Below are 27976 nucleotides of genomic sequence, written 5' to 3'. Positions count from 1 at the left end.
GAAGTGTAAGGGTGGGTGAGTAAGTTTGCTAATGACACAAAGATCGGTGGTGTCGTAGATAGTGTCGAGGGCTGTGGCAGGCTACAACAGGACATTGACATTATGCAGAGCTGAGCTGAGAAGTGGCAGATGGAATTCAAACTGGATATGTACGAAGTGATCCATTTTGGAAGGTCAAATTTGAATGCGGAATCCAGGGTTAAAGACAGGATTCTTGGCAGTTTGGAGGAACAGCAGGATCTTGGGGTCCATATACATAGATCCCTCAAAGTTGCCATCCAAGTCAATAGGGTTGTTAAGAAGGTGTATGTTGCGTTGGCTTTCATGAACAAGGGGACTGAGTTTAAGAGCCGCAAAGTTTTGCTGCAGCTCCATAAAACCCTAGTTAGACCACACTTGGAATATTGTGTCCAGTTCTGGTTACCTCATTATAGGAAGGATGTAGATGCTTTCGAGGGTGAGCAGAGGAGATTTACCAGGATGCTGCCTGGATTGGAGGGCATGTCTTATGAAGAGAGGTTGAGTGAGCTAGGGCTTTTCACACTGAAACGAAGGAGGAAGAAAGGTGACTTGATAGAGGTGTACAACGGTAATGAGAGGCATAGATAGAGAAGATAGCCAGAGACTTTTCCCCATGGCAGAAATGGCTGTCACGAGGAGGTCATAATTTTAAGGTGATTAGAGAAAGGTATAGGGGAGATGTCATTAGTAGGTTCTTTATGCAGAGAGTGGTGGGTGTGTGGAATGCACTGCCAGTGGTGGGTGGAGAGTCAGAAATATTCAGGGCATTTAAGCGATTGCTGGACAAGCGCATGGACAGCAGTAAATTGAGGGGTGCGTAGGTTAGGTTGATCTTATATTAAGATAAACGCTCGGCACAACTTCGTGGGCCAAAGGGCCTGAACTATGCTGTACGTTCTATGTTCTATATTGAGACCCAATTACAAACTATAATTCCTTTTGGAGAGTTCTTTTGTTGTGTAAGGTAACAGTAAATTTGCTAACAAGATTTGCAGAGCTAATGGCAAATAGTTATACAGTTTTCTCTATTCCCAAAATGTGTCTCTATATTGATGAACTTCAGGCCCTTTCACAAAGTCTCCTTTGACTTACTACTGCTACTAAACCATACAGGTGTGGCCATTTGCAGGATTTCTGTAAAAAGATTTCATAGATTAGTTAGTGAAGTCTGTAGCAAACATTTTGCTTTAGAAACATAATTCAATATTCTAAATATAGATATTGTTTTAATTCGCATTGCGGGTGAACATAGGAAGCCTTATGGTTTCATTTCTCATTCAATAACACAGATTTAGTTATTAAAATTTAACGAGTTGATATCAGAAACAAAATGAAATTTGTTGAATTGCTATAAAATCCAATTGTGCTAATCTCTTTCATACAAAGAAACCTGCCACCCCAGTAGGTTTGGTCTAAAAGTCACAAAGCCAGCTCCACATAGTTGACTCAATACTTTCTGAAGTCATCTTGTTGTCTCTTATTCGCTAAACAATCTTTCTTTTTTTAAAACGAAGTGATATCTTTACAAGGACTGCAATATTGGGGCTCACTACACCCTGTCAGAGAACCAAGGCTTGGTCTGTGCCAGTGTTGTGCGCATCCTAAGAACAAAGAAACCCAAGCTCTAGGTATTATCATTTAAAGGAAAAAAATACATACAAATCTTAGAAATAATGGAGTTAGAAAGACATGAGACTGCACCATGCAGAACAAGTGCTTTGAAAACAAACACTTTCAAATTTGTCAGCTGGATTGGATATTTTAATTTTTTTTAGAAAAACAATTTTCAGGAAAAAAACATTACAATTTGGCAGAAGTACTCGGCAAATTCAACTTCATTAGCTTTTAATTTAACAGAACACTCAGAGACTTGATGCACATCACGGGTAACACACAAACAGCAGTTAATTTCGTGCACTTCCATCAAAAGATCAGGGAAATGAAGTACAGACCCTACACTGAAAACATGTTTAAGGAAATATATTTCTTAACACATATACTTCATATTTATATATTTTCAAATATGCTGAAAAGAAATCAGTTTCATTAAAGAAATCCTGAAATGCTAATCAAGAGGATAAAGACCCTGGTGTACGTACAACTCCCCATGTAGGAGCTTTGTGCCTTCATAATTAGGGGAGAAATCCAAGCAGCAGCCACTTTAAAAGAGGTGCTCCAGATTTCAATGAAACACGAACTGAAAAAAAAACTGTAAACAAAAAAAGAACAAAATTATCACCAAAATAAATGCAAAAAAACAGAATGAAAAGCTTGGCAACAAATGTTAACCCAACATGTAAACATTTCTGCACTGAAGATAACGATAGTGATCAATATTTTATATTGAGTGAAGGCTAGAATTTCGTCTTGAAACAAATGCTCATGAATTTCTAATAGAATACATTTTGAAAGCAGTGATTTGCCATGTTGATCCAGACACTGTAGTTGCTGAGGTTTGAGAGCAACAGTTTTACCGCATGGGCAACATGCACCAGTAGGACACTATTACATTCGAAGTCTAGGCTTCATTGTTAACCAAATGCTGTTTCGCCTGGAGTCAGCAGCATTCCTCCACAATCTCAGCCTTCAATTTCCCACACAAGACCCAAGAAAAAACATGTGCAATGATCATGAATGGGAAAGACTGCAGATGTCACACACCAAAGCTAAAGCAAAGTGACCATAAGTGGGGGAGGTGAATATATAAATCTACAGTATGTACAAGAACAAAGGTAAAACATAGCTGTGACCAACTTCACAGGTAAATTCATTCTATTTAATTTCCAACACGGGATTCTCAAAGTATTGCACTAAATATGATCTCCAAGTACTGCAGCACAATGCTACAATACACCAATAATGTACAGCAAGGTATAAACAATAATCAGAACCAACTTATGTTGGTAGCTGACCTAATGCAAGACCTTCCATATATTCCTTGCTTATAGGTGTTTTTCTAAAGGAACTTCAATGTCCCATTAATTTGCCATCCACTCAGTTAAACCTAACCACCTCTTTCTCCCACCTAATTACATCCATCTACAATTTTCTCCCTCTTGATTCTAACCATACTTTTGCTATGAAAATGGTTCTTACTATTGACCAGAATTTGTTCCTTGAACAAGTGAAGATACTCGCATGGTCACCCAAAGTATTCTGTAGACTCACATCAGCTAAATGGTGTAATTTCATACAATAAAACCTAAGTAGTAATAAATGTAGGAGTGGGTACAATAAATATTAGTATTCAAACTGGAGTAAAATCTGGCAACGTAATACTATTAATGAAAATTAAGATTTTATTTATCATGGTTATGTGGATTCAAACCCCAATTCAAGCAGTGATTTTTTTTAATATAAAAAGGACATTACTGAAGTTTAGATGGGATTTGCAATATTTATAATAAATGGGGAAATACAAACTTATATTAACAGAAGTAACAAATCTAATTACAATACTTTCTGCATGAGTAAAATTACAGGCATCTGGCATGAAATGAACCCACATTGACTAATAATTTAGTTAAGGATAAAAGCAGATCAAAAATATTATTCATTCAACCAGCATTATACACAAACTGACATAATCCAATCACAGTGGAAAGAAATCAACATCCACCAACCAGTGTTGGAGATAAACCGACATCAATCAATCATCACGGGTCAGAAATCAACACTGACCAATGTTGAACACAAACTGATATCAGTCAATCATCACTGGACAGAAAACAATATCAACCAACAAGCACTGGACGCAAATCATCATCCAAATACTGCCAGACGTAAACAGCATTCACCCAATCAGCACAGCCACAATCTGATATCATTCAATTAGCACCGGGTGTAAACTGACAGAATCCAACCAGCGGACATACACAATATCTAACTAGCATCAGACAGACAAGTATCATCCAAAGGGAGTTGGATCCAAACCTGCATCTTCTAATCAGCGTCAGATGCAAACCAGCATCACCCGACCAGCAATGAACACAAACCAATAAGGTGCAAATTAATGTCTTGGGCCAGAAATGGATCATTGTTTGAATTTTCATGACAATACTCTGCTACACGTATTTATCCTCTTGTTTTGCATTTTGTTGGCATCTGGAGTGAATGCAGTATTACATTTATAGCTCCATGGGTGAAACACTGGCAGAGACAATAGCACAAAACATTTGGCGTGTGAAATAACACAGAAAACCCAGCACTGCCCATGTGTCCCTTGTTCCCTGCTCAGGTCCCACACTGTGCACCAACCCACAGTTACAGTAGAAAACACCTTCATGTTGCAAGTTTTCAGTTTCCTCCTCAGTTTAAAGCAATGTGACTGAGGGTAAGTTTATGAGTTGTGCTAGGAATCAGCAGTACTCAAAGATGAACCTCCTGTCCTGCAGAAATAAATGAAGAGGGAGAATCATCTGTAGATAACCTCCTTCCAGCTTAAATATTTTGGTGGCATAGACCAAGGTCATCAGAACTGGTACCACTTCTTATCTTTGCACTTCAACATCATCTGGAAAGAAAAGACAAAAATATTACTCCCAAAAGTCTGAAAGGAGTTATTACCATTTCAGGATCAGGATGGTCAAAGATTTGAACAGGTTGATGTTTCAAATAAAGAAGGGTTTCAATTAGATTGATCTGGCCTGGGTGTGCCAGTTTGAAAGAGCAGAATAACCATGAACTCGAAAGTGAGGTAACAGCAAAGTTTCCCCTCGACCTTCCTTGTCACTTTTCCTTAGGTATTGTACAGCATGGCAAGGCGATCAATTCCTCCTACAGCCTTAGAGAAATTTATGAAAAGGAGGGGAGAACAGAAGGAAACAGAGGCATGGATAGGATAAACAGACAGTCTTTTCCCTGGGGTTGGGGAGTCCAGAACTAGAGGGCAAAGGTTTAGGGTAAGAGGGGAAAGATATAAAAGAGATCTAAGGGGCAACCTTTTCACGCAAGAGGGTGGTATGTGTATGGAATGAGATGCCAGAGGAAGTGGCGGAGGCTAGTACAATTGCAACATTTAAAAGGCATTTGGATGGATATATGAATAGAAAGGGTTTGGAGGGATATGGGCTGGGTGCTGGCAGGTGGGACTAGATTAGGTTGGGATATCTGGTCGGCATGGACGAGTTGGACCGAAGGGTCTGTTTCCATGCTGTACATCTTTATGACTAATTTGTTCAATGGACTCCCAATAAGTTTTTTTTAAAAAACAGCTATTTAGGAAATGATCCAATCTAATACAAAAGCTCAAACAACACAGTACATTTACTGAATACAACTGAGGGTGAAACTGATTGTTGGTAGCCTATTTATCTTCTCCATTTTAAGCAGATAAGTAATTAATTCTTTAAAACTAAGACAAACCACGTTAGTGAAAATAGAACAGGAACAGTTTTGAGTTCAGAGCACTTAATGGAGGAGGAGGAAAGAGTTGAACAGTGAAATTGCAAAGTTTTAAATCATTCTCCTTGTAGGTCTGGCACTTAGCAGAATGAAAGGGAAATTCGAAGGTTTGGCCTAATTGAAGTGGACTCTTGGAATTGGACATTTACCCAGAATATTGGCTGGGTGGAGCAAGGAGAGCTTGTGATTTGTGGGAAAGATAGTAGATTTCTATATTACCTTTCACAACTTCAGCCCATCCCAAAGTACTAGATTTTCTGCTGCAATGAAGAAAAATGTTGCAACCAATTTCTGCACAGGAAAAGGTCACAACATCATGAATGGATTACTTGTTTTAGGGATGTTAGTGAGGAGCACCTATTGGTCAGGATACTGGGAGAATCCCTCTGCTATGGCATTATTTTCATGTTCACCAGAGGTGAAAGGCAGGGCCTTGGTTTAACATCTGAACTGAAAGTTTGCATCACTGACAGTGAGGCACACCCTCAGAATGGCACTGTCGTGTCAAGTTGGATTATATTCTCAGATCTTTGAAGTGGGACTTGAACCCACATTCTCTGACTCAGAGCTGTTTATACCCACCACTAAGCTACAGCTAATTTGACTCTGGTAAATGCTGACTTTACTGATCTATCCTTCACCTCACTGCAACTGAATGCTGTTCAGAACAATTTTTTTTTATTTTGAGGTTTATTTGTTTCAAAGATAATTATAAAGAAGGACCTTGCACACAGCTCATCAAACTCCATCAAGAGGTATATCCGACAGTCAAATTATACACAGAAAAGCCTCACTAACATGAACTGATCAATTTCTTCTTGGCGTTGTTGATTGAACGGTAAACATTGGCCAGGAACCAGAAAACTCGCTGTTTTCTTCAGATCGTGCAGATGGGACTCCTCACGAAGATGACAATAATATAGCAATTTTTCAGTACTGACATGCTGGCCCGAGGGTGAAGCTTAAGCCCACAATTTTCAGAGGGACAGTGCAAGTCATTGAATCAAACCGAAACTAATGTTGGTCAGAATGATCACATCTTCTGAATTTATACAAAAGAGAGGCAAGACTCAAGAATTTAAGAACGCATCTGGATTGAGCAGAAATGAAGCCGTTCAAGCATAACTTTTCTTTGAACCTTTGGAATGAGTAGAATGTCATAAGAGGAAAGGTTAATACACTTGGGCTAATTTTCCCTGGTAGCTTAGATTGAAGTTTATGAGATCCTGAACATTGTTGAAAAGATGAATATGGAAGAGTCCAGACCTAGGAGGCACTGTTCAAAAATTACAGGTTGCCCTTTTAGGGTGGAGATGAGGAGAAATTAGGAATCTTGAATCAGAGGACAAGGGAGGTTGATTTATGGAATATTTTTAAGGCACACTTAGATAGATTTTTGACAGGCAAGCGATCAAAGGTTTGGAGGGGTGGTGTTTAACATGGAAATCAAAACCCATACTGGTAACTATAATCTCACTGAATGATAGAGCAGGTCATTGGCCAAATGGCCTAATATTTCCAATTTATATGCATTCACAGAAAAAACTCAAAAAGCTTGAAGTTGTTGACTGCAGTATGGTAGATGCTGTACCTGAAGGAAAAAACAAATACTTGCATCTTTTACTTAAATAGCTCAAATACAATTTTTGACTATGCATATTAAAAAGAACATTTGAGTGTGAAAAGTACCAGTAGAAACATGCCAAAATTAAGAACAGGAGCTTCACAGTTCGAATTTATTTGGCTGAAAATCTGTATTCTGGACAAAGCTATTGATCGACCAGGTGGAAGTGCCAGACCAAGAGTGTTACCAAGACTGGCTGCATAAACTTGGTGTTTCTGAGACTAAGCTCAAAGTCTTAAGTGGAGTACCTCAGAACTTCCTCAGGGAAATGTTGTCAACTCATAGCTGATGGCATAATGTTATAATAATCAACATGCAGATCACTGAAGTTTTAAAATTCCAAGACCTTATGATGCAAGTAATCAAGAAAGATTCCTAAAAAGGTTATTGTCCTGGCCCTATGGTAGGGTGAAACCAGACTGAGATCCTTAAAAATTCCTTCTCTTGTGCATAAGATACATGGTATGAAGTCAAAAACATTGGATAGTGACCTCTATTCCCGGTTCAGTAATATTAATGATTTCCCCAAAATGAGAGGTAGAAAGAAAGCAGTTTCATCTAAAGTTGAACTGCCATTTAAGTCAAAAGACTAAAAAGGAAGTGACATTAATTCAAGAAGTGAGTTCAGAAGGAAGATCACTGGACTCAAAACATCAACTCTGCTTTCTCTCAACAGATTTTGCTAGATCTGCTGAGTTTCTCCAGCAATTTCTGTTCTTGGTTCCGACCTTCAGCATCTGCAGTTTTAGGTTTTACTTTAGTTCAGGAAATGTTGGGTTGATTGGAATCAAGGACTTTGGACAGGAAATCAAGCTTATAAGCTACTTTAATCAAACAAATGGGACTGAATTTTGCTCTGAAGTGAGTGCTCCCACACAGTAATGAGACCCAATTGCAAAAAACAATTTCATTAATGCTAGTTTGAGGCTTTATCTTGCAACAGAGTGTGCCTGACTAACAATATGGAAAAGGAATTATGCTGCTGCTTATGGTATTACAGAAAACACTAACATATTAGTAAAGACTTGGAACAGCTTGCAGGTTTTCTCATTATGTGAACCACATTACTGTAGTTCATACAGGCCCTTAAACCTTTTCCATTTGTCCTGTTCAATAATGTCCAAGTAATCCACACTACTGTTAACCTTAATGACAGCTTTTAAATATATACTAAATTTGACAAGCATACTGAGGATCTGTTTGAATAGAGGTCAGTACATGCGATGAATGACAGTGACTTATGTTAGCAGGAAAAGATTGAACATAATGTCTTCTGTAGCAAACATTTAGAAATGACCAGAACCAAAGGGTGATTAGACGCCAGCAGAAGATACGTGAGAGACTAGGTAACAGTATGTGGACTGATACTTCTTTTAATACTGGAGTGCTAAACTGTCAGAAGTGGTGTCTTTTGAATTAAACATTAACTTAATTCTTTGCCTACATTTTCAACTAGAGATAAAAAGATTCTAAGATACTATTTTGAACACATCAATACTTATCGTTCAAACAATTCCACTAAAATGGCTGTGTTTCTTTAATACGTTAAACAGAAACAATTACATTCAATAAAGTACTTCATCAGCTGTACAGTGCTTTGACAAGTCCTGAGGTCATGAAACGTATTATACAGCTCCAAGGTGGTTATTATAAACAAACAGAGATCCAAAGTAGTAATGAATTTCAATAGTGTGATCTACTGAGACATTGAATGTTAAAGGGTATGAAGGACACACAAGAAATTGGAGTTTTGGCCACAATTGCATCACTCGTGATCCTCCTGAATGGCAAAGCAGGCTTGACGGGCCAAATGGCCTATCTTTGCGCCTTTATGTTATTATCTAAAGCGGTTTTAAAGTACATGGCAAAATTCAGTTTGGGAAGCGAAATAATTATTTGCAGCACAACATTCTGTCTATTGAGGAAGAAAATAATGATTGCTGCATCCGTTTTCAAGAAAAAGCATATTATGGCTCTTATATTATCAAATATTCAACCAACCATTATGTTGAGGGTGTGGGACAGACAGTGAAACCATTCATGGTTTAAGCAGTGGAAATGTGATCAATGATGGAAAAATATATTCAGGACAGTTTCCGAGAACAATATATTGTGGATTCTACCAAGGATCAGACTATTTTGTATCTAGTAATGTGCAATGAGGGAGGTTTTATAAATGATTTCAAAGTAAAAGATCGCCAAGGGCACAATGATCATAACGTAGTAAAGTTTAGCATTCAGTTTGAAAGAGAAATTTAGATCAAAAAGAACTATGCTAAACTTAACTAGGGTAACTGGGTAGTGATGAGGGCACAGTTGGCTGGAGTGGACTGGGTAAGGCATTTAGCAGAAAAGGTGGTTCAGGAATAATGGCAGATGTTTAAAACATAAAATCCTCCATCACTGGGATATAAGGAGGGGGCAACCAATTTAGCTATCCAAGAAAGTTAAGCATACTATCAAATTGAAAGCAACATAAACAATGTGGCAAAGCTTCTTTAAATATACAGCAAAGGGAAAGTGGTACCAAAGTGAATATAGGCCACTTCGAGAATGAGGCTGGAGCAATAATAATGGGAACCAGGAAATGCCAGAGAAAACCTGGGCATCTGTCTTCATGGTAGAGGACACCAATACCATTTACAAAATAATAATGATTTTCCAAAGAGGGAAGAAATAAATACAAAAACCATCACTAGAGAAAAGTACTAGGGAAATTAAAGGGTAAAAAGGCCGATTTGGCCTCTGGACCGGAGGGGCTGTACCTTAGGATATTAAAAGTAACGACTTAGTGATCACACTGGTGGTAATCTTCCATGAATTCGTAGATTCTGAAAGACCATAAGAGATAAGAACAGGAGAAGGCCTACAAATGCTTGAGCTTGCTCCACCACTCAACAGAATCATGGCTGATATGACACTCCTCACATCCTGCTCTTTCCCACAAGTTTGGATTCCTCTACAGATCATGATTCTAGCCACATAAGCCTTAAATATACAGAAGTCCTCTGCCCCACAGCTCTTTGTGGCAATTATTCAAAAAGGGATAGACTATCATTGGGAAAATTTGGATTATATTATAAAGGATGTAACAGTAACATATTTAGAAATACATAATATAACTAAACAGATTTAGTATGGCTTCAAGTGGAAACCATGCCTGACAAATTTATTAGTGTTCTTTCAGGACGTAACAAGCAGGATGGATAAAAAGAGAACCAGATGATATGGACGTCTAAAAGGTGTTTGATAAAGGTACTGCACATAATGCAACACAACAGTGCATAGTGTTGGGGGTAGGATATTAACATGAATAGAGGATTGTCTAATAGAAGACAGAGGGTGGAAGTAAAAGGGTCATTCTCAGGAAAGCAAGCTGTAACTAGTGGAATGCAAGGGACAAAGACAAGTTCTTCAATTATTTGTGGTATATGTGGATGAGGGAATGAATGTATCTTCACCAAGTTTGCAGATGACACCACAAAAGGTGGGAAGACAACTTGTGCAGCTGACACAGTCTGGAGGAATATAGAGAGGTTAAGTGAGTGGGCAAAAACTTGCCTGATGGAAAATAATGTGGGAAAATGTGAGGAGGAAGAAGCATAGAGGATCTGAATACTATTTAAATTAAATAAACTACAGAAAGCTGCAGCAGAGGGGATTGGGGATCTCATGCATGAATCACAAAATGCTAGTATCCACATTCAGCAGGTAACAGGACAGGCCAATGGACTACTGGCTTTTCTTTCAAAGGAAATGGGAGTATAAAAATAGAACAGCCTTACTAAAACTATACAAGGCACACTCAGACCATATCTGGAATACTGTGAACAGTTTGAGTCCTTTTTTCTAAGGGGAGATAAAGTGGCATTGGAGGCAGTATAGGGAAGGTTCACTAGGTTGATTCCCAGTATGGAGGGATTTATTCATGAACAGAGGTTGAATATGTTGCGCTTGTATTCATTGGCATTTAGAAGAATTAAGGGGAAACATTATTGAAATGCAAGATTGTTAAGTGATTTAACGGGGGCAATTCAGAAGGAAAATGACCTTGCTGGAAGTCTAAAACTAGAGGATATAATTTGAAATAAGGCAGATAATTTCTTCTCTCAAAGGATAGGGAATCTGTAGAATTATTTGTTGCAGTGTGGTCAAGGTTAATTCATTAAGAATATCGAGGCTGAGATAGATAGTTAATTATTTAAATCAGCAAGGGAGTCAGAGGTTGTGGGGATATGACAGGAACGTGGTGTTTAGAATTATTCAGATCAGTTAAGATCTCAATGAAAGGCAGAGCAGACTTGATGGATAAAATGGTCTTCCTCTGCTCCTACATTTTATTGGCAATTTTTCTTTCTGAAAGGCAGAAAGATAGAGCATGTATTTATACAGTACTTTTGAGTTGCATCCCTCATTATGTGATGTGTTTGCAAGCTGAGGAAACCAGAAGTTAAGACAACATGAAACTCTATTTGCTAAAAATGAAATAGATAAATTTCTAGTGCTTACCTCATGAGCATGTTTAGAGAAAGTGTCAGCACTGTATAACATGGCTGCTGTTCGTTCTTCCAACTCACTCAGTTTTTGTCCTCTTTCATCAAGTGCTATTCTGGCCCGTGCCAGCTCACCTGCAACACCAGATGCTGCTCCTTTAACACCTTCAATTCCACCAGTCCCTGGGATATGCTGAGCTAGGCTCCTCGAAGGTTTCCCTGCTGCAGATTCACCAACTGGTATAAAAAGAAAAATAAATATTTAGCAGCTAAGTGAAATATGATAGAGGTAAAATGGAGAATAGTGGCTTGAAGAATAGAAAGCCCAGAGACTTTAATTAAATTGTCATATTGTGTGAAGCATCCACCTAATTTTAAATGTGGATACGAGAAATAGTCTCTGTAATTAAAAAGTCATTGGGGTTGGTCAGTCTACTTCCAATTTCCACTACCAACAAAATCCAAATCAGTCAGATGATGAGAGCTGGGGAGGGCTGATGCTTTCAGCTCTGTTCCAGTAAAGTTCCTGAACAATGACTTTAAAAAAAACTACTGGATCACTGCACTAGCCCAACATTATTAGCTGTATTCCAATCTATCAAATTAAAGGCAGTTTTGTGCTTTTGAAGTCCACATCCAGGATATTGGGTTGATCCTGTTAAACATACCAATTTTATACCCTTACAACAGTGAAATCAGAGGAAAAATACGACAACTCCCAATAGTCTCAATCACAATGGAGTCTATAGCCCAAATATGAAATGACAACATTCCAATATAAATACTACCAATATGTCATCTGTGTGGGCCAACAAGAGGAGCAACAACAGAATTGTACTCCAGCACAATCTCCAAACGGTGGCTCAGTGGTTAGTACTGCTGCCTCACAGCACCAGGGACCCAGGTTCAATTCCAGTCTCAGGCAACTGTCAGTGTGGAGTTTGCACTTTCTCCCAGTGTTTCCTCCGGGTGCTCCGGTTTCCTCCCATAGTCCAAAGATGTGCAGACCAGATGAATTGGCCTTGCTAAATTGCCCAGAGTGTTAGGTGCATTAGTCAGAGGGAAATGGGTCTGAGTGGGTTAGTCTTCGGAGGGTCCGTGTGGACTTGCTGGGCCGAAGGGCCTGTTTCCTGTTTCCACACTGTAGGGAATCTAATCTAAACCTCATGGCCTGACATATCCCACACGCAACTAGGATAAACTCCAGTTCAATGGACAGTGTAGGCAGGTATGCCAGGAACAGCACTAGGCATACCTAGTCAATCTAATGCCAATTTAGTGAAGCTACCAGATAGTCTTTACTTGGATGCCAAACAGCATAAGCAGCGAGAGAGAAACAGAACTAAGTGATCCTACAACCAATTGATCAGATCCAAACTCTGCATTTCTGTCACATCCAATCATGAATGATAGTGAATTACTTAACTATGCACTAAAGCACATTAAACAACTCCATTAATATCCTCATCGTTAATGACGGCAGAGTCCAGTACATCAATATAAAAGGTAAGGCTAAAGCATTCGCTTCAACAGAAGTGCGAGTGGATGATCCATCTCAGCCTACTCTAGTGGTTCCTAATATCGCAGATACCAGTCAGCCAAGTCAATTCATTTCACATGGTATCAGAAAACTATTGGAAAAATGGATACTGGAAAGACTGTGGGCCCTAACAACATTCCAATAACACTGAAAACTTGTGCTCCAGAACTTGCCACTCCCCTAGCCAAGATGTTCTAGTATAGTTACAACACTGGCACCTGCCGACAATGTGGAAAATCACCCAGGTGTGTCCTGTACGTATCAAACAGCATCTGCTTTCAATAAACCGCTCACTGACGCCCAGAGCCACTCAGCTCCTAACCTCATTACAATCTTGGTTCAAACATAGACAAAAGAGCTAACAGCCCTTGATGTCAAGGCTGCACTCAACTAATTACGGCATCAAGGAACCGGAGCAAAACTATATAGTTAACAGGTGAAGAGAAATCGGAGTTAATGTTTTGGGTCCAGTGACGCTTCCTCAGAATTAATGGTATTATCACTTCTGAGGAAGGGTCACTACATAAACGTTAAGTCTCAAGGTTTATCTAAAGATTTGTAGCTCGGATGCCAGTTGTCGTGGTTGTGGGTACGTTCACTGAGCTGTGAAGTTGACTTGCAGACATTGCGTCCTGTCTAGGTGACACCTTCAGAGTTTAGGAGCCTCCTGTGAAGCGTTGGTTGATTTAACTGGTTCTGTTTCTGCTGCTTCCAGTTGCCGGTTCCGGTGTTCATTGTAGTGATTGGTATATTGAGTGTAGGTCAATGTGCTTGTTGATGAAGTCCGTGGCTGAGCGTCATGCTTCTAGAAACAATTCTTCTGGGTGTCCGATGTTTAGCTTGTCCTATGATCATTGTGTTGCCCCAGTCAATTTGTGGTCCTTGTCATCTGTGTATATGGCTACTAGGGACAGCTGGTTGTGGCATTTAATGGCTAGTTGATATTTGTGGATGTGGATTGCTAATTGTCTGCCTGTTTGCCCTATACAGAGGAAACTCAATTGTCCAAGTATCAATTATCCAAATAACAGATTATCCAAAGGAGATCTCAAGGTTCCGATAGGAACATTACCTCAAAGAGCTGTTTCAACCCTGATTGTGTCTTTTGTTTACAGATACAATGATTAAAAACTAACTTGGCTCACTGAAATGGAGTCGAGAACTGTCTGGACTGATGGGAGCCCAGGCACTGTCTCTAAATGACTGACCTCCTGTCCGCGCTCTCTCCTCCCACACTTTCCCTGGAGTTCTACACAGAGGCGTACTCTGAACACCCCTTCCTTAGATAATCTCTCCGACATTGCCCTGTACAGGGCAGAGTGGGAACTTGTCGAAAAGTTGCGTCTCTCTCTGTGGGCCCGCACTATTTGGAGACTTACCCCACAAAGGCAGAGGCAGTCTTACTGCTGGTGTACAGTCCGGCTGCCCCGGAGGGGCTGGGGGGTGGAGGGTGAAGAGAACAAGGGGCAGGGGCGCGGACGGTGGTTGGATGGCAGGTGGCTATGGACGGGGGATTGGGGTTGGTTAGAGGGTGGGATGGGAACTGACATGGTTTTGGAGGGGGGGGGGGTTGGGAAGAGAGGCGGGCGAGGAGACAGGAGTGGGCGGGGTTGGGAGCCGACAGGGTTGCAGGCAGGCAGGGTCTCGTGTGCAGTATGCTGCTGCCTAGTCTCCTGATCAGAAAACTCCAAGACCCAGAGGATATCAATTAACCGAATACTCAATTATCCGAACGAAATAGTGCCTGCCCATCTTGTTCAGACAATTGAGGTTCCTCTATAGTGTTTCATGCAGTCTTTGCATGGAATCTTGTAAATCTTTGGGTGTAGGATCTTTTCTCCTGGTGAGTTGTTGTCTGAGCACGGCTGTTGGTTTATGGGCTGCAATGAGCCCTAGTGGTCAGAGAAGTCTGCCTGGCAGTTCCTAGATATTTTTTATGAAAGGTAGCATGGCTAGTGAGTTAGGTCATGGCATGCCCTCGATGCATTGTCTGTCTATTCGGCAACTACAGATTAAATTGCGGGTATATCTTTTCTTGGTGAATACTCTATAGGGGTGTCCTTCTTCCTTGCTTTGCAGGTCAGGAGTGCTGCAGTGTGTTTTAGCCCTTTTGAACATGTCCTAATGCAGGTTCTTCCGTGCGTTTGGGTGGTTGCTGTTGTAATTCAGGAGCTGATTGGTATGTGTGGCTTTCTTGCACATTTTTGAGGTACCATCACATCCAGGAATGGGAGTTAAATGTTGGTTTCCTCCTCTCTCATAAATCTGATCCTTGTGAATATGGTGTTGTCAATCGGGTGTGTGTTCTCAATTTCTGTTCTCTTAAATGATAACAATAGTGTCGTTGAAGTATCTGAGCCAGAGTTTGGGTAAGGTTGTTTGTAGCGATCTTTGCATCACTGCTTCTGCTGAGAGCACAGAGATAGGTGAGCCCATAAGTGTTCCATTGATCTCTTCATATATTTGGTTGTTGAATGTGAAATGTGTCATCAAGCACAGATCTCATAGTTTGAACATACAGTCCTTGATGATAGGTTCCCTGTTGTACTGTCTGCTCTCCTTGTCCAAGAGTGGCTATTCTCTCTCTAGCTAGAGTTCTATCAAGTGTACAGGAAAGCCAAATACACCGACCAGGTCCTGATGCACTGCAGAAATTCAAAGATCTTAGAATGCATCTTCCAAATCCACGAACACTTTCATCTGCAAGGACCAAGGCAACGGATGCATTGTTGGTCAACCTACACCACATGGACTGAAGTGGTTCAAGACAGCAGCTCACCTCAACCTTCTCAAGGGCAACAAGGGAAGAACAGTAAATGCTGGCCACCCACACAAGTAAAAAAAAAAAAGAACAGCAATAATTAACATTTCAACCCAACTGCAAACAAAGTTCAACCATTCACAAGGTTATTTAAATAGGAAGTAAGCTTCAGTGGTTAAAGGAGTGACAGAACTCCATTAAAATCTGCACTGGGCCTCCTGTAATCTGAACTGTTCATGGACTGGGCAAGTATAAAATATGATGCTGACACGAGTCTGGGGATTCCCAGTGTTCCACATTTCAGTCATTTATTGCTTGGTTTTTCCAATTTCTGTCCCTTACATTCAACACAGCCAAAAATACAGATTCATTTTTAATGCCATCATGTAGAGATGGTAGTGTTGGAATGGGGTAGACAAAATCAGAAGTCACACAACACACATCATAGTTCAACAGGTTTACTTGAAATCACAATCTTTCAGAGAGCTGCTCCTTTGTCAGGTGAAACATTTTTAATGCTATTGTGCTCTTCAACTTCCATTATGTTTCTATCTCAGTCAAATGCTTGCTCTCCCATGACTTGAACCTCACCATTTCCATCATTTCTGCATTCCCTAAGAACTCCACTCATCTGAAACAAACATAACTCTAAAAGGTATTTGTTAACTGTGAAAGGCTTTAGGACAGCCACAAGCTATGAAAGCTATCACATAAATGCAACTGTTTACTCTACTTCTGAATATATTCAGGTTTCCTTAGTTTTGCTTCATCCTCAGTCATTGTTCTTTAGCTGTCTATCCTCAACCTCATGTGAAAACATGATCTACAATTTTCTGCTTTTCTTCTTTGAAAGCCTGTTCAAAGCATATCACTTCAATTGCCCTTTCCAATACTAACTTATTGATCCATTGCTCTATGCACAGCTATACCTCTGAAGTACTTCATTTGCAACCTTAATATCACATCTGACCCCAAGATGAGCCTGTAAGCAAATATCCATGATATCTCCAATTTCACGCACTTAAACATCACCGAACTTGAACTCACACTGAAACCCACATCCATGGCTGTGTTACTTCTAGGATTTATTAATAACTTCACTCCTGGCCAGCAACACATCTTTCAGCCTCCATAAACTTGAGGCAGTTCTAAAAATCCCCCTCAACTGCACCAAGTCCTCTTCATGTATCACTTGAGCTTAAAGTCCTCCATGGTGTTGTGCCATTCCATTTTCATAACTTCTTTACTGCCCCAAGCTCAGACATTTGCATTTAGCTTCATGCATGACCAAGTCTTTAATTATTCCACTTCTGGTAGCTGCGTCTTCAGTTGCTGTGGCCGAAGATCTGGAATTTCTTTTCGATAAATGGGAGGTGCTGCATTTTGGAAAGTTAAATCAGGGCAGGACTTAATAGTAAGGTGTGGCTGTACAAAGAAACCTTGGAGTGCAAGTTCCTAGTTACTTGAAAATGGAGTCGCAGGTAGATAGGATAGTGAAGGCAGCATTTAGTATGCTTTCCTTTATTGGTCAGAGCATTGAGTACAGGAGTTGAAAGGTCATGTTGTGGCTGTACAGGACATCGGTTAGGCTACTTTTAGAATAGTGTGCGCAATTCTGGTCTCCCTGATGTAGGAAGGATGTTGTGAAACTTGAAAGGGTTCAGAAAAGATTTGTAAGCATGTTGCCAGGGTTTGGAGGCTGAATAGGCTGGGGCTCTTTTCCCTGGAGCGAAGACTGAGGGGTGACCTTATAGAGGTTTATAATATCATGATGGCATGGATAGATAAATAGACAAAATCTTTTCCCTGGGGTGGGGGAGTCCAGAACTAGAGGGCATATGTTTACGATGAGGGGGTAAGGTTTAGAAGTAACCTAAGGGGCAACTCTTTAATGCAGGCAGTGGCGCGTGGATGGATTGAGCTGCCAGAGGAATTGTGGAGGCTGGTACAATTACATTTAAAAGGCATCTGGATGGTTATATGAATAGAAAGAATTGAGGGGGACATGGGCCAAGTGCTGTCAAATAGGACTAGATTAGTTTAGGATATCTGGACGGCAGAGACGAGTTGGACCAAAGGGTTTGTTTCTGTGCTGTACACCTCTATGACTCTGATCCTATTTGCTCTTTTCTCCTTTATCAAATTAAGTGCGAAGAACATTTTGCCCCAAGTCAAAAATAGCCACACCTATTTTAACTCTCACTAATTCCCCTATCATCATTGACCTTGATAAAGGGACCATCATTTACAATGTGAAGAATGAACCAGGTTTGTCTTGCACCCGCATGTGCTTTTTGGCACCCCTTTTTTTTTTAAAAAACTGCCAGCAAATCACCCAAGTTAACCATGATTCAGATAGATATTTTTGACACTGTGCGCCATTAGAGCTCAAGAGTAAATGAACCAGGTTTTCATGTTTCTTGGTAGTTCTAATCAACTTGTTCAAAGATATTATGACACACCTCTGGAACAGGTGGCACTCAAATGCAGGTTTCCTGGTCCAGCAGTAGAGACACTACCCTGTGCCATTACAGCCCAAGAGTAAATGAATCAGGTTATGCTCCAAACATATTAGAGAAAGTGGAAGCTCACTAGCGTATTTATCAAAGGGGTTGGTGGTTGAGGTTCAGTGGTATTGCTGAGTCAGAAGACCCGGGGTCCAAGGCCTACCTAATCCAGAAGTGTGTAATAACATCTGAGTGGGTTGATTAGAAAATAACCATAAGTACCACATTGTGGGTAAGAGAATAACCAGGGAAAGGGTAGGTCCTATTAGGGACCTCAGTGGCAATCTGCATGTGGAGCTGGAAGACATAGCAAAGATTCGAAAAAAGGCCTTTTTTTCCTGAATATAGTGGGTCAAGGGGTCTCCTGTGGTGTAGTAATAGCATCCCAACTTCTGAGCCAGAAGGCTGGGGCTCAAGTCCCATATTTTCCAGAGGTGGATGATAACACGTTAGAACAGGTGAATTTAAAATAAAAAGGCTGGAAGGAAGGTTGGTTATGAAGACAGCTGACTGGAGTTCGTGCTGAATTATGAATTATGAAATGCAAATAAACAGTTATGAAAGAGGGATTGACTTCTGCTTCAGTAATCTCTCCAATTTTCATTATTTCTCCATCACTGCACGTGGTCTCTTCTCTCTTTTTAATGTACAATTATCCTATGCCCTGCAGTCTTGCACACACCCTGCACTCTCGCACCCACTTAGTTTTAAACAAAACCAAATTTATTTGCAAGATTACTGAATGAAACATAAAAAAAAGAGAACAGAATATAGAATAAATTAACTTATCCAAAAACCCAACTTAATGATGCTGTTCCAACTACTATCAACTATCCCCATAAACACCTTTTGGCATAAAATGTAAAATCAAACACAGGGTCTTACAGGAGAGAGAGATGGCAGAGAGATTCAGCATGGAACACATTCTTACATGTCGCTGTTTCTTTGTGACCAGCTTAAACTCCACAGCCAGACTGCTAAAACCAAACCAGAGAAAAGCTGAGCTGGGAGAACTGGCCACCCTCCATCCATAAAGAACAAGTGTTCTTTAACTTGAAAGCCTTTTGTCTGAGGCAGTATATGTTAGCTATAATCACATAGGTTTTAGAGCCAATCTAAGCCAGACCTCTTGGCATCTCTTGCCTCATTCAATCTTTTTGGAAAAAGCCAAGGACAATATAACCTTGTTAAAGGAGCTGCATAGTCACAACAAGTTTTTAAATCAGCAAGGGTATCATGGGTTATGGAGATAAGGTAGGATACTCAAATGGGCCAATTGGCTTACTTTTGCTATATCTTACAGTACTTACAAAGTTCTTCTCTGTCCAGTGACTGTGCACCACCACCAAACAAGCCTTTAAAGAATCCTCTGTTTGGAGCTTCTGGTGTTTCCACAGGAGTGAATAGTTCGCCAAGCATTTCCTAGAGAAAATAAAATATTATTCATTTACACAAATCTACTGGAATGGTTTTGAAGATGTAAATAGTGAAGACGATAAGGGGAAGCCGGTGAACGTAATTTACTTGGACTTGCAAAAGGCTTTCAAATAAATACCACTTAAGAAATTAACATGCAAAATTAAATGGGACTACAGATAGAAGATCCTTTCTCTGAACATCCAAAACTGAAAAGCTCTGAAATCCGAAAGTTTTTGTGAAGTTTTTTTCTCATTAACAAGGTTGTTTAGCGAGCAAACAGTTAACTCAAGTCGACACCAACTTGATTCGTGTCACTCAGATGTGACTTGGGAGGGGGGGGGGGGGGGCGTGGCCAAGCACCAACAGGCCTGAGGTTTCTCTGTGAACGTCCCCAAGTCGACACCCTCTCTATGTGTGTCATTCAGATGAGATGTAGGCGGGGAGGCCAAGCACCTTCTTTCTTGGAAGTCTGCTCCTCCGGTAAGATTATTAAAAATCTCACAATTAAACTGTCACACACTGAAAACTGAAAAATTCTGAATTCCGAAAAACAGCTGGTCCTAAGCATTTCGGATAAAGGATTTCGACTTGTAGGGGGATAGTGCACTGGCACAGATAGAAAGCTATTTGACATACAAGAAGCAAAGAGTAGGAATAAATGAGTATGTTTCCCCCCCACCCAGAGGATGAAAGGAGTACCCTAGCTACTCACAATATATACTTATGATTTGGGAGAGGAAACTAAATGTAATATTTCCAGGATTGCAGATGGTACAAAGCTGGGTGGGGAGGTGAGCTGTGAAGAGGATGCAGAAATATTTCATTGTGATTTGGAAGCGTTCAGTGAGGAGACAAATGTGTGGCACATGAAATGTAACATGGTTAAATGTTAGGTTATCCGTCTTGGTAGCAAACACTAGAAGGCAGATAATTATGTGGATGGCAATGGATTGGGAAACGGGGAGGTGCAAGGGGGTCTGGGTGTCTCTGAACACCACTCACTCAGTTCCGATGCTGCCACCTTGTCTAGGTTTTCCATTGAAGATAAAAGTGAATTAAAAATTGCCCACGGAAACTCGCTACAGTGCTATCAACTCTTTCCACCTGCCTCAAGCTGATCCAGCCAAGAGCCACAGATAAATCTGATGGCAGAGGGCGAGAGTAGTACTTTGTAGCCGATAGTTAAGACATGTTTACCACACAGAAGGATTTGTGGAATTCAACAGAGGCTTGCACTAAATGCTGAAGCTAAAGTTGACCAAATTCAAAAGGAACTTTGAATAAATCATAATCCTGCACACGTGTCCATGGAATTGTTCAAACTTAATAAGACAGTTTGAGCATTAGAAAGACTTAAAAGCACAAATCAGTAAAGCAATTTCGTAGAATGAGGAGACAACTGTATGCAATTGCCAAAGAAACCAATACACTGTTTGCCAAAACGTAAAGCTATGAAATGAGAAAGTGACAGCAACCAATCTGAATTGTCACAGCTTAAACTGGAACTTGGAATTGGTGCACACCTGTACAGGGCCTAAGCCAAGGTCCACCTCTCCTCCTGTACTCCAGCATTAGTGGAAAACGTGAGCATGCACATGCAAAGACAGCAACTTGCAATTATATGGCATCCTTAATATAGTAAGCATTTCAAGGCAGTATACTGGAGCATCATCAGTCAAATTAACACTAGGATACTCAAGGTGATATTATCAGGAGATATATTAAAAAAAAGTGACCTCACCTTATCAGACTACATGAAGCATTGACAATAAGGGAGATAAACTAGTGGCACAAACATACATAAATATAATGGTGATGAAATAACCAAAGTTGGGAAATAAATATTCCAGGATAATCTTACATTTCGAAAGGGCAGGCAAAATATAAAAGGGGGGGGATGGGAGGTAAACCTGATAGTAAGGGAAGAGAAAAGATCTTGGCTTAGACATCAATGAGTATGAGTAGAGGTTTGGAATAGCAAAAGGCCAGAAAAGGCTTGCAATAATTTATAGGCATAATAGTTGTTTTCTCTTTGGATGGATAATTAAACCAGAAATTATTGGAGCTTGTTACAAAGACAATGTAACTTTTGTGGGGAACTTCAGTCTTCAAATAGGATATAGATCAAGAAACTACAGATATGATGGATGAATTGACTTTCATTTTCTAAAATTTGCTAGATTCCAAAATAAGCCCAGGAAATATGAAGATATCAAAATTAACAGAGGATTTGTGCATGGAAAGGAAATAGAGAATATGCTTGGGGCATTTTTGAGTTAGCAGACTGTGACTAACTGAGTGCTGCAAAATAAATGCTGGGCCTCAGTTATTTACAAGTTTTATTAACAATGTAGAAGAGACAGAATAGCGTATCTAAGTTTGCTGGTAAAACTAAGTAAAAATGCAAGCTAGATGCAAATCTGTATAATGGGTCAAAGTATCAGAACTTCACTGATCACAAGAATAGAAAAGTGAAACATTTTTATATGATGTGAAACCTGGAAGTTTCAGCATGCAGGAACAGTAACTAACTGGGAAGGCAAATGGTATGTGCTTTACTGTAACTGGAGTACAACAAAGAAATCTTGCTACAACTGAATGAAGCTTTGGCAAAATTACACCAGGAATAGTGTTCAATTGTGGTCTCCACGTTTAAGGATATACGTGCATTGAAGGCATTACAACAATGTTACACCAAATTGGTCTCTGGGCTGAGGGGGTTGGCCAATGGTGAGAAACAGAATAAATTGGGCTTACATTCTCTGGAATTTAAAAAAATGACAGATGGGCTCAATGAAACATTCAATACATTGAAGGAGCTTGAAAGTTTAAGTAGTGACAGTCTCCTTGGCTGGCGAATCTAAAACAAGAAATAGTTTCAGCAAAGATCATTTAGGATTAAGGAGGATAATTTAGGATTAAGAGGAGGATAATTTTTTTTTAAACTCAGTGATGCAAACCTTTAGAAGTCTACATCCTTGAGGGTTACAGACGTACCATCTTTGAATATGTTTAAGGTTTTGTTTGTCAAGAGTTTACATCCCTTGGGGAACCATGGGACAAGAATGGGCAGCAAAGTACAGCTGAAGCCCAAAGTCAGCCATGATCATATTGAATGCTGAAGTGTTCTCAATGGACCATGTAGTCTTCTCCATCCTCTATTTCTTACATTCTTATTTTTCAGTGACAAAAAGCCAGATTATAAGGCTTATCTTACAGGAACAGTTCAAGTTGAGGGAACAAATCCCAAAGTTAGGGCCAAGGCATTTGAAGTTAAGACCACCAATACTGAGGTGAAGTAAATCAGAGATTCACAAGGGGCCAGAGTTGGAGATTTGTCGGGCAAAATGTCAAGTGAAGAGTTAAGCACTGCTTGCATGGAGGGCAAGCAGAAGATTTACAGGCTGACCATTGGCACCAGTCAGAAGCAGCCTCTGTTTGATGAAATGTCTCTGCTCATATTAGTGCCTTATCACATCCTGTTGTTAAGCTGCCAAAATACAAGAGAAAAGTGCTGTTGCTGCACAGCTACGCACTACACAAGCAAAAATTAATTTTGTGAACCTGGAATGAGGTAACAGATTGATAAGTAATTCCACCTGCATTACAAATATCAGAATAATACCTCAAACGATACAGTGACCTGCATTTCCTGAATGTACTTCTGCACAAAAGGTGTGCAAGTGAAGGAATACTTTAAGAAGAAGCACTATTTTAAGAATTAGCTTCTGTAGCACAGTTTTCACTGGAAGAAGATAACAATCTCAATGATCCTTACCTGTAAATTCTCACATGTGCTCTGACTGTAGGTGATGCGCTGGATCTCGGTAGGGGAAACCAGATATAGAGCCTGTCCATTGTTGGTGAAACAGAAAGTACGAGCTATTCGCATATCCGTCAGTGGCAAATAATTGACATCTAGCAATGGTCTAAGGCTTGGCAAGCTTCAAAACAAAATCAAAACAGAAAGGTTAAAAAAATATAAGGACAGAAGCAAAGTATTGTGGATGCTGAAAATAAGGAAAAAATAATGCAAAAGTGTCATTCAGGCAATATCAATGGAGAGATAGAATTAATATTTCAATTCAATGACCTTTCAGACTTGTTTCACCTGTCACAGATTCACTGTATCATATACTGTACATGCTCCCTGTATCAGTAAGCCCACATAACGTTGTTCTATTGAACATTTTACTACTGGCATTAAACTTACAATTCAATAATATTAAAAATCACACAACACCAGGTTATAGTCCAACAGGTTTAATTGGCAGCACACTAGCTTTCGGAGCGACACTCCTTCATCAGGTGATTGTGGAGGGCTCGATCGTAACACAATTTATAGCAAAAATTTGCAGTGTGATGTAACTGAAATTATACATTGAAGAATTGATTGCCCGTTAAGCCTTTCATCTGTTAGAATACAGTGATAGTTTCACTTCTTTCATGTGTAAATCACAAAGCCCTTTTTTTATATAAAGTTGCATTCTCGGGTTAGCTGTAAACAATGGTGATAGCTAGGCAATATGTTGAAGGTGTTAGCCCCCTGTGTTCTCTGTCTATGACCTGATGTTTAGATTGATTCCAATCTAAAAAGTGAGATAAATTCATGCAGTTTTTGAGCTCAGAGTTCTACATGCATGGATGTAGTATTTGAGCAAAGTGCAATGTAACTCTGCAAGTACAAAAATATTCACCACACAAAATATATGTGAGCATGTGGGTCTTTGTCTGTCCGTGTGTGTGTGTGTGTGTGTCTGTCTGGGGTGGGGGTTGAGTGTGAGAAAGTGTGTGTGTGTGTGTGTGTGTGTGTGTGTGTGTCGTGAGTGCAGAGTGTCTTAAGTCTGTGAGGGGGTGCATGTGTGGGAGTGTGTGTGTCTGTGTGCGTACCTGTGTCCGTGTGTATGTGAGAGTTTGTGTGTGTAGGAATATCTGTGTGTGTATATAGTGCAATGGTGATCACCTGTAATGTGACATGAACCCAAGGTCCCGGTTGAGGCCCTGCCTATGGGTACTGAACTTAGCTATCAGCCTCTGCTCGGCCACTTTCCTCTGGTGCCTGTCCCGAAGTCCACCTTGGAGGATGGTCACCCGAAGGTCCGAGGCTGAATGTCCTGGACCACTGAAGTGTTCCCCAACTGGGAGGGAACCCTCCTGTCTGTTGCTTGTTGTGCGGTGCCCATTCATCCGTTGTCGTAGCCTTTGCTCGGTTTCCCCAAAGGCTACGACAACGGATGAATGGGCACCGCACAACAAGCAACAGACAGGAGGGTTCCCTCCCAGTTGGGGAACACTTCAGTGGTCCAGGACATTCAGCCTTGGACCTTCGGGTGACCAACCTCCAAGGTGGACTTCGGGACAGGCAGCAGAGGAAAGTGGCCGAGCAGAGGCTGATAGCTAAGTTCGGTACCCATAGGGAGGGCCTCAACCGGGACCTTGGGTTCATGTCACATTACAGGTGATCATCATTGCACTATGCGCGCGCACACCCACACACACACACGTACACACAGACACCCACACACATCCTTATAGACACACACACTCCCACATGCACCCCCTCACAGACTTAAGACACTCTGCACTCACTACACACAAACACACACTTTCTCACACTCACAACCCTCACCCCAGACAGACACACACACACACACACACACACACACACACACACACACAGAGACAAAGACCCACATGCGCACACATATTTTGTGTGGTGAATTTTTTTGTACTTGCAGAGTTACATTGCACTTTGCTCAAATACTACATCCATGCATGTAGAACTCTGAGCTCAAAAACTGCATGAATTTATGTAAAACTCTGTTATCTCACTTTTTAGATTGGAGTCAATCTAAACATCAGGTTATAGACAGAAAACACAGGGGGCTAACACCTTCAACATATTGTCTAGCTATCACCATTGTTAACAGCTAACCCAAGAATGCAACTTTAAAAAAAAGTGTTGTGTGATTTACACATGAAAGAAGTGAAACTATCACTGTATTCTAACAGATGAAAGGCTTAACAGACAATCAATTCTTTAATGTATAATTTCAGTTACATCACACTGCAAATTTTTGCTATAAATTCTGTGTTACGATCGAGCCCTCCACAATCACCTGATGAAGGAGGTCGCTCCGAAAGCTAGTGTGCTTCCAATTAAACCTGTTGGACTATAACCTGGTGTTGTGTGATTTTTAACTTTGTACACCTCAGTCCAACTCTGAATCATGAATTCAATAATATCTGTACCTGGTGATACGTTCCGGACTTAAGATACCCAGGATGCACCAATGATAAAATAAACAGCCATATATGATTAACCATTCTTAAAAAAAAGGACTTTATTTCCCAGTATGGCCTTTGTCAATCATCAGGCTTCAATTGATGTTACAGTGACAATCATTTAAATTACACAATTTCAAGCATGATGCTCAAGGCATTGAATAAAAATAGCGGTAATGGAGTACTTATCATAAAAGAATTGTGCTCAGTGCAACACCCCTCATTACAACAAAGCTGGTTATTCAAGCTACCACATTATTTCAATGATAAAGAGCTTATGCTCGACATGTTGACTCTCCTACTCCTCAGATGCTGCCCGACCAGCTGTGCTTTTCCAGCACCACACTTTGTGACATTATTTCAACGGTCTACAGAGAGACTTAATTTTTAAACTGCAATGAAGATCATGACCATCATGCAAATCTAATCAGGACAAACTTTAGAATCATTTGAGCATAAAACCTCTTTCATGCTTTTGCTGCTTATTTGAAAGAGCTTTTCAATTTAGCACTGAACTGATGGAAGTTCATCAACAAGAATTATTAATTATGCCCTCTGTCCATAGGCATAGCCTGGCCTCTGAATACATCCAGCATTTTTGCTTTTTATATAAAATGTATTCCATGGAAAAACTAACTTTCCAATAATACTATCAGAACCATTATGTTGTGCTAAACAGCAAAGCACCTGTTGCACCCTCAGGATATGCCAAAGGTCACTAGTTCTGACACACCCCAGGACTCCCTTAGTCCTCCAGACTTTCAAAATCATCCAGATAAAAGTAAAATACTGTAGATGCTGAAAGTCTGAAACAAACAGTGAATGCTGAAGAAATTCAGCAGGTCTGGAAACGTTTGTAGAGAGAAGCAGAGTTAATGTTTAAAATCAGTATGACTTCTTCAGAACTGAAACATGTCGGAAAATAGTTTTTTTGTAAATATTCTTTTGACAGAGGATCAGCAAGACTGTTCACTTTGTACTTAGTAGAGTAGGCCAATTGTCTCCCTTCCACTTCTTAATTTACACCCATTTTACATCTAATTTTCTTTCTCCACAATTAATAACCTCTGTCTTTTACATTGTGTTGACACCATCTGCCTCTTGCTTCTCTGTCAAAAGCATAAGAACGAACCTATTTTCTAATACCTTGCAGTCTGAAGTCATACCAGACTCAAAACGTAAACTGTTTCTCTCTCACAGTTGCTGCCAGATCTGCTAAATTTTTCCAGTATTCTAAAATCATCTCATTACCAACAATCAGGCTGAGTACAAATTCCAGAATCTATCTACTGTTCCTAGACCATCCCAATACAATCAAACTACACAGCAAACTAAGTTATATTGATCATCAGTATTTCCAAATCCCACATTTACTTTCTGCAGCGGTATTTCAAATCATTCCCTTGTAACCAATCCAACACCACATCCTTGGCTCCCTTTAATCTGGTATATCGTAACCACAGCTGTGTTTCTGAAGAGAGATACAAATTAAATTCACATATAAAGGAATTTCCTTGAGGAATCTTACTATAAAGTACGTCTAGATGATTGTACTTCATAAAATGTCAATAGATTTCTGGTGATGTTGCTAAGTGAATTGGGCAGAAAGCCTTAGGGTGTTATGGCATTTAATCTATAATGTACAGCAGATCTGCAGCTAAAGATTTAGCACGAACACAGGCTTCACAGAACAACAGTACTTATTCCATGCTATAATCTCCAGAAAGGCTCTCTTCCATAAATATTAAGTGTGGAATATGAATGTGTTCTGATTAAACTCCTGTGACACTGGACCTGACTGCATGTGCATAGAGGGAAAAATGCTCCATATTTCGAACACACTGTTTAGTCCTCACGATGTCTTAAAGTGCTTCAGGAATATAGCACTTTTGGACCACATTTGCTTTCAAGGAAACCAGACAA

The 27976-nt window shown here is 40.1% G+C and overlaps 1 protein-coding gene across 7 annotated transcripts in view; it reads right to left on the bottom strand.

Annotated features, from left to right (window-relative positions):
- Positions 1–1760: 1760 nt before the first annotated feature.
- Positions 1761–27976, bottom strand: part of stxbp5a (syntaxin binding protein 5a (tomosyn)) — a 243691-nt gene continuing 217475 nt past the window's right edge. For all 7 annotated transcript variants that reach the window (XM_043696459.2, XM_043696460.2, XM_043696462.2 and 4 more), the window contains 4 exons: positions 23547–23712; positions 19660–19771; positions 11558–11778; positions 1761–4534 (listed from right to left, as the gene is read on the bottom strand). In XM_043696459.2, coding sequence (XP_043552394.1) covers positions 4493–4534; positions 11558–11778; positions 19660–19771; positions 23547–23712 — 541 coding nt within the window. In that variant the 3' untranslated portion in view covers positions 1761–4492. The remainder of the gene's footprint in view (positions 4535–11557; positions 11779–19659; positions 19772–23546; positions 23713–27976) is intronic.

The sequence above is a fragment of the Chiloscyllium plagiosum genome, unplaced genomic scaffold (assembly GCF_037043375.1).
Source record: "Chiloscyllium plagiosum isolate Xiang-an unplaced genomic scaffold, Cpla_swu_hap1 HiC_scaffold_10, whole genome shotgun sequence".
Taxonomy (NCBI): Eukaryota; Metazoa; Chordata; class Chondrichthyes; order Orectolobiformes; family Hemiscylliidae; genus Chiloscyllium; species Chiloscyllium plagiosum.
The sequence above is the reverse complement of the archived record's forward strand: the minus strand, read 5'-3'. Positions and strand labels throughout refer to the sequence as shown.